A 13,431-nucleotide genomic window follows, 5' to 3' on the forward strand; every position below is an offset into this window, starting at 1 on the left:
GTGAGAGCTTGGGCGTTTATGCGAAGGAAGGTTAGGTGGATCAAGCTTTTGATAGGCTCAGTGAGGAGGATCTTTACTAGGTGTCGTTGCCTTTCTTTTGGTGTATTTGTGGATGTGGAATGCATCTTGGGTATTGAATGTGATTATTGAGGGGGTGAGATTTGTTATGTGGATATCTGAATAGGGGGTGGAAAGTAGAGTTTGGGCGCTATCAGCTAGCGGCTGTGGTGGAGTTTGTGGGGAAAGTGGAAGGTGTGGGGGGGGGGGGGGGCAATTGGATGGTGGGGGTTCTGAGCCTGGATTGGGGTTGCTGGTTTGGTGGACCTTGGTATGCGTGAGGTTCTGTGTAATGGAGTGATCTCAGTCTCTTGGTGAGCGGGGCGTTGTGATCCTGAGGCTGGTGGTTGGTTTCCGGGTTGTGACGTTCGCTGGGTCTGGCGGTGATGGTGAGGGTCGAAGGAGTTCATTAGGTTGGTTGTAGGAAGGTAGTGAGGTTGGGTCGGGGATTTTCAGGATTTGTGAATCTTAGTTGTGGAAGTGGTGGAATGGGCACGCTAAGGGGCACGACAAGAGGCAGGCCCCTTTGTTGCACTCCTTCCCAGTGGAGGAACAAGGCGCCAGCCAGTATTCCATCTACTTCGTCGTGCCCAAAAAGGACAGTTCCTTCTGACCAATCTTGGACCTCAAGAGAGTCAACCGGGACCTCAGGGTGCCCCATTTTCGAATGAAAGCCCTGAGGGCTGTGATAGCAACGGTTCGCTCAGGTGAATATCTGGCCTCGCTCGACTTGACGAAGGCTTACCTACACATACCGATACAACGCGATCACCAGAGGTATCTCAGCTTCAACATTCTGGGACAACACTTCCAGTTCCGAGCGCTACCGTTCGGCCTTGTCAACACGCCGCACACATTTACCAAGGTCATGGTGGTTGTGGCGGCCACTCTCCACCGGGAAGGAATCCTAGTCCATCCTTATCTGGACGATTGGCTCGTTCGTGCCAAGTCAGAGACTCTCTGCAGGACAGCGGTCGACAGGGTCCTGGCTCTCCTGACCTCCCTCGGGTAAATAGTCAATTTTTCCAAGAGCAATCTCCAGCCCTCCCAGGTCCTGGAATTTCTGGGGGCGCTTCGACACCTGAGTTGGTAAGGTGTTCCTACCGGACACTCGGGCGCTCAAACTCACGGAATAAGTGCATAACTTTCTCTTGCTCCCACTCCCCACGGCGTGGGACTACCTTCAGGTCCTGGAGTCCATGGCTTCCACTATCGACCTGGTTTCTTGGGCGTTTGCACATATGCGACCATTACAGAAAGCTTTGCTATCCCGCTGGAAGCCGGTGTCGGAACAGTTTCAGACGGCTCTCCTGCTATCCAACTCTATCATAGCCGACATACAATGGTGGCTATCGCTAGCGCACCCCCTGAAGGGAATGTCCTTACAGACTCCTCAGTGGATCGTGGTCACGATGGATGCCAGCCTCTCCGGGTGGTGAGCAGTTTGTCAGTCCCAGGCTACGCAGGGATACTGGTCCCCAGTTCAATCCCGCTAGCTCATCAATCGGCTGGAGGCCGAGCAGTTCGCCTGGTTCTCAAGGTCTTCATTCCTCCTATCCGTCGCAAAGCAGTGCGAGTACTCTGGGACAGCTCCACTATGGTTGCCTATATCAATCGGCAGGGGGGCACCAGGAGTCATCTGGTGGCCCTAGAAGCCAGCAGGCTCTTCGCCTGGGCGGAGCGGCACCTGAATCGCTTAGCAGCTTCCCATATTGTGGGCAAGGAGAATGTACAAGCTGATTTCCTGAGTCGTCAGCGTCTAGATCTTGGCGAGTGGGAGTTGTCAGACAGAGCGATGGATCTGATTCTCTGCAGGTGGGGTTCTCCTCACCTGGACCTGATGGCTACTTTGAGCAATGCCAAAGCTCCCAGATTCTTCAGCCACTGGAGGAAGCACTGCTCGGAAGGGGTGGATGCCCTGGTCCTTCCCTGGCCTCACGACATTCTCCTATATGTGTTTCCTCCTTGGCCTTTAGTGGGAAAAGTACTCAGAAGCATAGAACTTCACCGGGGACCAGTCATTCTCATGGCTGCCGAGTGGCCCCACAGACCGTGGTTCGCGGATCTGGTAAATCTCGCGACGGACGGTCCTCTTCGCCTTGGCCATCTTCCACGCCTTTTCTGGCAGGGTCCCGTATTTTTTGATCAGGCAAGTTCGCTTCTGTCTAGTGGCCTGGCTTTTGAACGGCGGAGATTAAGAAAGAAGGGATATACAGAAGAAGTTATATCCACTCTGCTGCAGGCTCGTAAGCCGTCTACTTCTCTCGCTTATGTCCGGGTTTGGAAAGTTTTCGAGAATGTATGTGCGGAATCGGGTGTCCCAGCTCGTAAAGCTCAGGTATCCCAGGTCCTTTCCTTCCTCCAGAAGGGCCTCCTTAAAGGTTTGTCTTTCAGCTCATTGTGGGTGCAAGTGTCCACTCTCAGCTCCCTTTTAGGCAGCGTTGATGGTTACGCGGTGGCGGTTCATCCGGAAGTAGTTCGTTTCCTCAAGGGCGCCAAACATTTCAATCCGCCTGTCCGGGCTACTTGTCCCCCCGTGGAGTCTTAACTTAGTTCTTCGGGCTCTCTGTGAGGCACCTTTTGAACCTCTCCACCGGTCTGTTCTTAAGGATTCAAGCGTTGTCTTGCAGGGAACCCTTCCTCCGTTTTTTGGATTCAGGGGTTTCCCTCAAGACGGTACCTTCCTTCTTGCCGAAGGTTGTTTTTTCCTTTCATGTCAATCAGTCAGTGGAGCTCCCTGCATTTTCTCCTGAAGATATAGCAAGTACGGCTGGGGGTGATCTTCAGCGCCTTGATGTAAAACAAGTCTTACTGCGTTATCTTCAGGTTACAAATGAGTTCTGCGTCTCAGATCACCTTTTTGTCCTATGGAGTGGCCCAAATAGGGGCAACAAGGCTTCTAAGGCTACGATTGCTCATTGGTTGAAGGAGGCGATTGCATCGGCCTACATCTGTCAAGGCCGAGCGGTTCCAGAGGGCCTAAGGGCTCATTCCTTGCGTTCTCAAGCAACTTTTTTGGCGGAGAGTCAATCGGTCTCTCCGCAAGAAATATGCAGGGCAACTACGTGGAAATCCCTGCATACATTTGCTGGTCATTACCGCCTTGATGTACAGGCGCCAATGTTTGGCTCCTTCGGATGGCAGGACTGTCTCGGTCCCACCCTATGTAGGGAAGCTTTGGTACATCCCACGGTCTGGACTGATCTGGGTACATACAGGGAAAGGAAAATTGGTTCTTACCTGCTAATTTTTGTTCCTGTAGTACCACGGATCAGTCCAGACGCCTTCCCATGTACTTTCTGTCCGTACGCTTGAAATTTCTTCTTTGCAGGAAATTGCATGCCTTCATTTTTTAATATAGTTGGAGGCACCGGAAGCATCTATTAGATGACAATGGATATCTATGCAAGAGCGATTATATACAGAGTTCATTCATTTGTTCATTTTTCTCAGTTATCTTGTTGCTTGCTTGATCTTCTACTGGTTATCTTTATAGTTATCTGCTTTGATAATGTTTATACTGAAGGGATGCAGGGTAGGCTCTGTCCTGATATAGGATACCCTTTCAGTTTTGGTCTGTCTCCATCTGCTGGACAGGAGGCTCAACCCACGGTCTGGACTGATCCGTGGTACTATAGGAACGAAAATTAGCAGGTAAGAACCAATTTTCCTTTTCGCCACATCATGCTTAATACCAACCCATCTCCTGGAGAGTTGCCTCCAAGCTAAAATTAAACTGTACAATGAAGTGAGAAGCTTACAAAGCAGCACCTGCATGGGGGAACTCCTGTGCATGTTCAGTACTACTAAAGCTTGGTGACCTAAGATAGAAGGGTCCGTTAGTACCGTCCAATAATGTCATCCACGTCTTGGCTATTTCATCCTGCTGTCTATAGAGAACCCCATTTCCGGTATGCAAATTTGTTTTTTAGTCTAAATAAATTCCGTCAGTTCTGTGATCTGAGTTTTGATAGCTCTTTGCGAGATATATATTCCTCCCAGTTTAGCTAGGGCTGAAATGGTTTTGTGTCCCAATTAGGGTCAGGTGATAGGATGTTAAAGGCTCACCCTCACTCCCATGTTGTACAGGTTTGAGTCTCAGCCAAAAAGCAAAACAGGGACTACCCTCAGCTAATGGCTGGCAACTTACATTAGATCTTAAGAGTTGATAGTTGATTCCAGACTTGTGCAGACTTGATTCCAGAGTACTACTACAATACCAATAAATTTTGTATTAGTTTTACTCAATACCACTTTAAATTGCTGTGATAAAACAAAGATTCTGCTAAGAAGCATAGAAACATAGAAATGATGGCAGAAAAGGCCCAAATGATCCATCCAGTCTGTCCAGCAAGCTTATGACAGTATCTGCTGCACCGTGCAGATTACCCCTAAGCTTATCAATTTACCAGAACATAAAAGTCAGGGCCCTCAGGTGCTGTTTGAATCCCATTTCCCTACTTGCCGTGAAAGCAGATAGCAATGTTGGAGTGGCATCAAAAGTATCAGGCTTAGTGATTAAGGTTAGTAAGTTCTGCGTCAGCTAGTTACCCTCATGTTTATTTGTTCTCCAAACCGTAAAAGTCGGGGCCCTTGTTGGTTGCTGTCTGAATTCAGTTCCCCTTTTCTCACTGCCGTTGAAGCAGAGAGCAATGATGGAGTTACATTAACCGTGTTAAGGGTAGCAACTGCCACACCAGCAAGTTACCCCCATGCACTCTTTATTTCCAACCTCTAGTCTTTTAGGGATCCATGGTGTTTATCCTATGCCCCTTTGGTTGTTTTCGTCTTCACCACCTCTTCCGGAAGGGCATTCACCACCCTCCCCTTGAGGAAATATTTCCTGACATTGGTTGAGTTTCATTTTATGACCCTAGTTTTGTTGATTTCTTTCCAGTGGAAAATGTTTGACAATTGTGCATCATTAAAACCTTTCAGATATCTGATGGTCTGTATCATATCTCCCCTGCACCTCCTTTCTTCCAGGTATACATATTCAGATCCTTCATCCTCTCCTCATAAATCTTCCAGTGCTGACTCCTAACCATTTTGGTTGCCTTTATACTGTCTTTATCCTTTTTGAGATATGGGCACCAGTATTGAATGCAGTACTCCAGGTGAGGCCTCACCAAGGACCTGTACAAGGGCATTATTGCCTCTTTTTTTCTTACTGGTTATTCCTCTCTCTATGTAGCCCAGTATTCTTCTGACTTTAGCTATCGCTTTGTCACATTGCTTCTCCATCCTCAGATCATCAGACACTAGCACACCAAGGTCCCTTTCCCAGTCCATGTGCATTAGTCTTTCACCGCCCATCACATAAAGCTCTTTTGGATTGCATGACTCTGCACTTCTTGGCATTGAATCCCAGCTGCCAAATCTTCGACCACTCTTCAAGTTTTCTTAAATTACTTTTCATTCTCTCTACTCCTTCAGATGTGGCCACTCTCTTGCAGATCTTAGTATCATCCGCAAATAGACAAACATTACCCTCTATCCTTTCCGCCAGATCGCTCACAAAGATATTGAACAGAATTGTTCCCAAAACCGATCCCTGTGGCACTCCACTTAACACCGTTCTATCTTCAGAGTATGTTCCATTTACCATTACACGCTACTACCTTGACACCCACTCCCAAGCTTCTCGTTTTGTTCACAAGTTTCCTATGTGGGACCATATCAAAAGCTTTACTAAAATCCAAGTAAATCACATTGAGCTGTCTTCCCTGATCCAATTCTTTAGTTGCCCAATCAAGAAAATCAATCATATTTATCTGACAGGACCTTCCCTTGATGAATCCTCGCTGCCTTGGGTCGAGCAACCCACCGGATTGTAGATAAGTAACTATCCTTTCCTTCAGCAGAGTCTCTATTAATTTTCCCTCCACCGAGGTGAGGATAACCGTCCTGTTGTTTCCAGCCTTCTCTCTGTTCCCTCTCTTGTGAAGCGAGATCACCACCACTCTACTCCAATCTTGCGGCACCATTCCCGTTTCCAGGAATCTATTGAATAGGTCCTTCAGTGGACCCGCCTGCACATCTCTGAGCTCCCTCAGTATCCTGTGACGTACCTCATCCAGCCCCATGGCCAGCCCCATGGCACTTTCAGTTTTCCTAGTTCTACTCCACCCCCATCCACAGTCTTGTTAACTAGTGATGGTCTTTCTCCAGGGTCTTCTTTAGTGAACACCGAACTGAAGTATTTGTTTAGTATTTCAGCCATTTCTTCATCTATCTCCACATATTGATCTTTTTCACCTTTCAGTTTCACTATACCACTTTGGACCTTTCTCTGATATATCTGAAAAATGCTTTGTCACCTTGCTTAACCTCTTTGGCAATCCTTTCTTCCGCCTGATTTTTTGCTTTCCTGATTTCTTTCTTTGTTTCACCAGGTATTCTTCCCTGTTTTTCTCTGTTTGGGATCCTTTATTTTTCTTGAACACTGTTCTTTTTGTTTTATCAGCCTCCTCCTTTGCAAACCAGATCAGTTTCTTATTTTTCTTACTTTTGTTTACTTTTCTAGCATATAGATTTGTTGCCTTTGAAATTGCTTCTTGTAGTTTGGCCCACTGTTGTTCCACCTCTTTCATTTTCTCCCAGTCTTCTAGTTGTAACTCCAGGTACATCACCATTTCAACAAAGTCCGTATTTTTGATATTCAAAACTCAGGTCTTCGTGTGACTTCTCTGCATCCTATTTGTGATATCAAACCATACCGTTTGCCGATCACTAGTGCTGAAGTGGGCACCCACCTGAACATTAGTGAGCACTAGGTCGAGTAGAACTCCCTCCCTCGTGGGTTCCATTCCCATTTTTTGAACAGATCCCCTTGCAGGGCATCCAGTATCTCTCTACTTCTGGTAGATTCTGCAGAAGGAATTCTCCAGTCTACTTGCAGCTGATTAAAATCTCCAACAATCAATACTTCTCCCTTCTTTCCCATCTTTTGGATGTCTTCAACCAGATCTCCGTCTAATTCTTCCATTTGAGTCAGAGGCCTGTAAACCACTCCAGTAAAAATGGATGCACCATCATCTTTTTTTTTTTTAGGATGACCCATAATGCTTCTTCTCTACCCCACATTCCTTGCAGTTCAGTTGCTCGGATATTGTTTTTGACATAGAGCTATTCCTCCCTGTTTTCTGTCCTGTCTGTCCTTCCTTAACTAGTTATAACCTGGTATGGCCATATCCCAATCATGAGAATCTGTGAACCATGGCTCTGTAACAGCAACAATGCCCAAGTCTGCCTCCACCATTAGGGCCTGCACTTACTAGTAACCTTTTCTGCATTTTTTAGCTGATTGATTTTGTTATTTTCTCCTCCCACTTTCTGCATTGTTTGGCATGGGAGAGGGGGTGATATGTCAATTTCATTGGCCATCTCCTGCTACCCCCATTCTTTAGTTTAAATGTCTGATAATATATAGTCTTTGCAGTGTGTCTTATCTTTCCGAGCTTTTGGAAATATTTTTGTAGTTCATGGATACCATTTCTGTTGAGGTCATTGATCCCCAGATGGATGATAACACTAATATTAAAGCATCTTTTAAGTGGCATACATTAGTAATACTAATATGCATGTAGATTAAAATGTGTTATATTTTTTGTTGCATTTTAAAATCTGCCTAATTATTCAAGCTCCTGTTAAGAGATAAAGATGTGTAATTAAACACTTTTTCTATATTATCATAAAATGTACACACCTAATCTTGCAATCTATCTTTTAAGGCTGTGCTTCCCAAATTTTTTATCTGATATATGATCCCAATTTAACACTTGAAAATTAACACACCAGACACTGAACAAAAGAAAATAATATTCCCTCTCCCTTCTTTCATCCACGCCTTCACCCGATTTACCCAAAGCTCAGCCCCAGCTGAACTTGGGAGTAAAAAACCTGACTCAGGCATTGAACCAGGGACCTTCAGAATGGTAGTGTACAGCACTGCAACCGGGCTGGCCCATAGAGTTCTGTTTTAATAGGAGCCCGTGCAGGAGGAGAGAGTGAGTCTATGAGTGTGTGCTATCTGCTGCTACTGGTTGCAGCCTGGAGAGAAGATGGGGGTTATAGGGAACCCATCCACTGATTATGTGACTCCATTTGAGGGTCTAAACTCGTGATTCACAGTTTTGGAATCCCTGTCTTAAGGTTTATATGTTGTGCAAGTTATATTACTTAGGTTATTCCAGTTTGCATACCTTATCCAGAGAAAGATTTGCAAAAACCTACAGCACAAGGGAAAATGAACATATAAAAATGGAGATCTTACATACAGTATATTTTTTTGTTTGTATTTCAATCAGGGTTTCCATGTTTGTTTATTAAGACATTTGCAGCTGGATTTCCTGAAGACTGGAAAATTCATTTTGATAACTTCCTTGAGGAACTAAGGTAACAGAATACCAAACTGCCTACTTACAGTATATTAGAGCTAATCAAAGTAATTATTTAAATAATGAATTTGTACAAAAGTCTGAAGTACTTTTACCCTATTGCATTGTGAAAATTTTACAATTCAGTTTACTTTTTTTTTTATTGGTCTTTTAGCCAGAAAAGTAAAGAAGATAAGGCCGGTAATAAACAAAATTCCATGGATCCAGTTACATTGAAAGAGAAGCCATCTGCAATTAAACTTGGAAGCACAAATTTGGCTTACAGCATTAACAATGCCAAAGAAGAACTGAAATCACTGGAAACCGACAGGCTAGAATTAAAGACAAACAAGAATGTTGAACGGAAAACTCATTCTAAGAGTACTCAGATTCATGAAGCTAAAACAGAGGGAAAAACACCTAGAGAGTCTAAGTCCAAGAATTCTCATTACAAGCCTGAATACACCAGAAGTACTGCCAGTGTGTATTTTTTTATTCTTGGGGAGTATTATTGTTTTGTCAATTTAACACTTTCCTGTGCATCTGTATATCCTGTTTCAGTCTTAAACAATCAGAATTCTAGTGGAATTCTGATGTAGTGAGTATTTCTCACAGTGAAGAATCAGCTGTTATCATGTCTCTTTGCTAAACCCACTTTGTGGTTTCATCGAAATTGGTGATTATTGGGTTTACCTAATCCATGGCTCTCGTATCATCTTGCTAGACCAGTCCAGGTTACTTGGGTTCATACTCCCTACTAGCAGATGGAGACAGAGGACACACTTTTTTTTTCCATGACTTCATCACTAGTAGATAGAATGGCTTAGCACAGGAAATTACCAGTATGCTTTGTCTTCAGCAGATGGTAGCAGTTCTGGACTAGTGCAGCAGGATTTTATCTCCCAAGTTTTGGCCTCACTTGATAGAGCAAGTTCTAGCAACTAGGGCAACAGCATTTGACTGTTTCCTTGGTTGGGGCAGGTTGCCAGGTCTTTGTACCTAGTGTGACCAGATGAGCGAGCCCTCATAGGCAAGTTCTCAGATCCTTTCGGCCTGGTTGGGCAAATCCTCTTATCTGGCTCCCAGGTTCCCTGTGGGGTCTGGTTGAGCTCAGGTATGCATCTTTAGAACATAAGAAATGCCATGCTGGGTCAGACCAAGGTACATCGAACCCAGCATCCTGTCTCTGCCAGCAGCCAGTCTGGATTACAAGTAACCAATAGATCCCATAAAGTAGATCTGTTTCTCACAGGACAAGCAGGATGATAGCCCTCACATATGGGTGACATCATCAGGATGGAGCCCAGTTTCGGAACACTTTTGTCAAAGTTTCTAGAACTTTGACTGGCATCTACTGGGCATGCCCAGTAGTACACTGACCCTGCATCCAGCAGGGGTCCCCCTTTAGTCTTCTTTTTTCCGCGCAGCAGTAGCCACGCGGGTTAAGGAGCTCTCTTGAGATTCCTGACAGGAATTTTCCTCACCGGTCGAAAGGTAAGGTTTTACCCTTCTTGCATTCGATTCCTGTCGCGTTATCCCTTCGGGGCCTACTGGCCATCGACTGCACCATGGCTAAAAATTTTTGACGGAGTCATGGCGTTGGGTTTTCGTCGGTGCCCTGACTGTACTCGAACAATGTCCATAACTGACCCACATGGAATCTGCGTTATGTGTTTGGGGTCCGACCACAATGTCCTAACTTGCACCAAATGTGCCCAAATGACACCGAAGGGCCATAAGGCTCGTTTAGGGAAAATGGAGTTTCTCTTTCAGTCAAAAACCTCTACTCCATCAATAGCTTCGACTTCGTCTGAGCCAGTGCCATCGACCTCTCGCCAGCACCAGGACACCGCTGCTGACCGACCGGCATCGACGATTCCAAAGGTGTCGATTCCCTCCTTGTCTCCTCAAGAAAAGGACCGAGGAGATCATCGAGAAAGACGTCGACACTGTCATCGCAAGGCTCCGTCCGCCGATCCAGGCACGCCCTTGGCATCGTCGACAGAGCCACTGGCAAAGAAGCCCCATCCAGAAAAGGGCCCATCCCCTTCTGTGACCGGGTCACCGAGACGTTCCCCACCTTCAGTTGTGCCGGGATCCGTGATTCCACCTTCACCGGTGGACCCTCCAGCTACGCCAGTGCTGCCTCCTACTCCGGAGCCGGTGTTCCACGCCCCAGGCTTCCATGAGGAATTGGATCAGATGATCCAAGACGCCATCGGTAAAGCACTTCAGGGCTTCCAACCTCTATCGATGCCGGTTCCAGTCCCCGAGCCAGTCACCGATCCGATTCCCGTAGCGCTCGCACCGCTACTGGGTAGACTGGATGCGTTGATCAGTGCCCTTCCACCATTGGAACCGAGAGCACCGGTGTATCCGCTACCTTCCACACCGATTCCATTATCATCGGAGGATGAGGAAACACCGATACCCATTCCACTGTCTTGGATTTTGCCACCAACTAGTCCATCGATTTCACTGGCCCCTTCAGTGCCTCCATCGATGCCACCGATGCCTAGAACTGGTCCTTCAGGATTAGCACCATTTCTCCCTGCTGGAGACCGACTAGGTGCTGGAGATCAGCCCTGTGACCTGTCCCAAGAAACAGATGATCTACCATCAGAGCCCTCTCCCCCAGATGAAAGATGACGTTCTCCACCAGAAGATCTGTCTTTTATTAATTTCATCAAGGAAATGTCTGAAACCATTCTTTTTCAACTTCAGACAGAGAAGGACTCTAGGCACAAAATGTTGGAAGTACTCCAATTTCTAGATGCTCCTAAGGAAATCATGTCTATACCTATTCATGAAATCCTGCTTGATCTCCTGAAGAGAAACTGAGAACACCCAGGTTCGGTTCCACATGTCAACTGCAAGACAGATGCCACCTATCTTGTGCAGTCAGCTCCTGGGTTTCAAAAGTCACAGTTGGATCATCAACTCCGTTGTTGTTGAATCAGCCCAGAAGAAGGCACCACATTCAAAACCTCATTCATCCATATCTCCAGGGAAGGAACAAAAATCCCTAGATGTTTTTGGCAGGTGTGTCTTCCATGGCTCAATGTTGATATCTCGCATTGCCTCTTAGCAGTTATACATGACACAGTATAACAGAGACCTTTTTAAGAGGATCCAGGATTTCTCTAAGTCTTTACCAGAACAACTCCAGTCTCAACTTCATACTCTGGCTCAAAAAGGTTTGGATGCTGGAAATCACGAAGTCAGCGCTGCGTATGATATCTTTGACACTGCCTCTAGAGCAGCGCTTCTCAACCGGTGTGTCGCGACACACCAGTGTGTCGCCAAGCACCGGTTGGTATGTCGCGTACTCACGGTCTTTCCCGCTGCTCTTCCTTCCCTACTGCCGTTGCTGCCGGGCTATCAGCACGTTCAAGCCCAGTAGGAACGGCAGCGGTGCTAGAAGAAACTGTGGCACCTGCGGCTGGCCTTTTCTTCTTCCCGCGCCTGCCCCCCCCCCCGTGACCCGGAACAGGAAGTGATACGCGGTGCGCAGGAAGGAGAAAGAGCCGTGCCACGTGGAAAAGTAGCAGCGGCAGCTGCAGCATCGGCCCCCGAGCAGCCAAAGCAGCCGGTATTCGGGAAAGGAGACAGCAGCATGAGCCTCCCGCGCTGATGGGCTTCTTCTTTCTTGGCCTGAGGGGGCTGGAGGAGGAGGCTGCTACAGCTACCATTTGTGCTCGGGGAGGGGCAGAGGAAGTGAGTGAGAGAAAGAGAGAGAAGCAGCCAGCCAGCCAGTGTGTAAGTGAGAGAATGTGTTTGATTGAGAGCATGTGTGTGATTGAGAGAAACTGGTCAGAGAGCTGATGTGTGTTTATATGTGAGAGACAATGAAAGTGACTGCTCAGGGAGATGACTGATGTGTATATGAGAGTGTGAGTCAGTCAGGGAGGTGACTGATGTGTGTGTGTGTGTGAGAGAGAGAAAAAGCACGGAAGTGAGAAATCTGGGTATGTGAGAAAGCATGGGAGTAAGAAGCCTGTTGTTGTGGGGGTGTGTGTGAAAGAAAGCATGGGAGTGAGAAGCCTGATTATGTGAGAGAGAGCATGGGAATGGGAAGCCTGTGTGTGTGTGCATGCATGAGAGAGATTGGTTGGTAAGGTGACTGTGTGTGTGAGAGAAAGAGACTGGTGTGTGTGAATGTGAGAGAAAGAATGTGATTCAGGGAATGAGAAGCCTGTGCAGTGGAGAGCAAGCATGGAAATGAGAGAGAGACTGGTGTGTGTGTGTGTAACAGAGAGAAAGTGATTATGGGAATGAGAAGCCTGTGCATGTGAAGAGAGTGAGCATGGGAGTGAGAAACTTGGGTGTGTGTGAGACAGCATGGGAGGGAGAAGCCTGTATATGTAAGACAGAACATGGAAGTGGGAAGCCTGTGTGTGTGTATGCATGAGAGAGATCAGGTGACTGGTGTGTGTTTGTGTGTATATGTGTGTGTGTGTGTGAGAGAGAGAAAGAAAGTGATTATGGGAATGAGAAGCCTGTGCATGTGAAGAGTAAGCATGAGAGTGAGAAACCTGGGTGTATGTGAGACAGCATGGGAGTGAGAAGCCTGTATATCTGAAAGAGAACATGGGAGTGGGAAGCCTGTGTGTGTGTATGAGAGAGATCAGGTGACTGGTGTGTGTATGTGAGAGAGAGAAAGAAAGTGATTATGGGAATGAGAAGCCTGTGCATGTGAAGAGTGAGCATGGGAGTGAGAAACCTGTGTGTGTGTGAGACACAGCATGGGAGTAGAAGCCTTTATATCTGAAAGAGAACATGGGGGTGGGAAGCCTGTGTGTGTGTGTGTGTGTATGCATGAGAGAGATCAGGTGACTGGTGTGTGTTTGGTTTTGTGTGAGAGAGAGAAAGAAAGTGATTATGGGAATGAGAACCCTGTGCATGTGGAGAGAACAAGCATGGGAGTGAGAGACTGGTGAGTGTGTGTGAGACAGAGAAAGTGATTATGAGAGTGAGAAGCCCGTATATGTAAGTA

The 13,431-nt window shown here is 46.6% G+C and overlaps 1 protein-coding gene across 5 annotated transcripts in view; it reads left to right on the forward strand.

Moving 5' to 3' along the window:
• The window catches only part of MIS18BP1 (MIS18 binding protein 1), a 308,295-nt gene that overhangs the window by 47,926 nt on the left and 246,938 nt on the right, over positions 1-13,431 (forward strand). For all 5 annotated transcript variants that reach the window (XM_029598455.1, XM_029598456.1, XM_029598459.1 and 2 more), the window contains 2 exons: positions 8,367-8,454; positions 8,611-8,915. In XM_029598455.1, the coding sequence (XP_029454315.1) occupies positions 8,367-8,454; positions 8,611-8,915 (393 nt within the window). The remainder of the gene's footprint in view (positions 1-8,366; positions 8,455-8,610; positions 8,916-13,431) is intronic.

This window comes from Rhinatrema bivittatum, chromosome 4 (assembly GCF_901001135.1).
Source record: "Rhinatrema bivittatum chromosome 4, aRhiBiv1.1, whole genome shotgun sequence".
Taxonomy (NCBI): Eukaryota; Metazoa; Chordata; class Amphibia; order Gymnophiona; family Rhinatrematidae; genus Rhinatrema; species Rhinatrema bivittatum.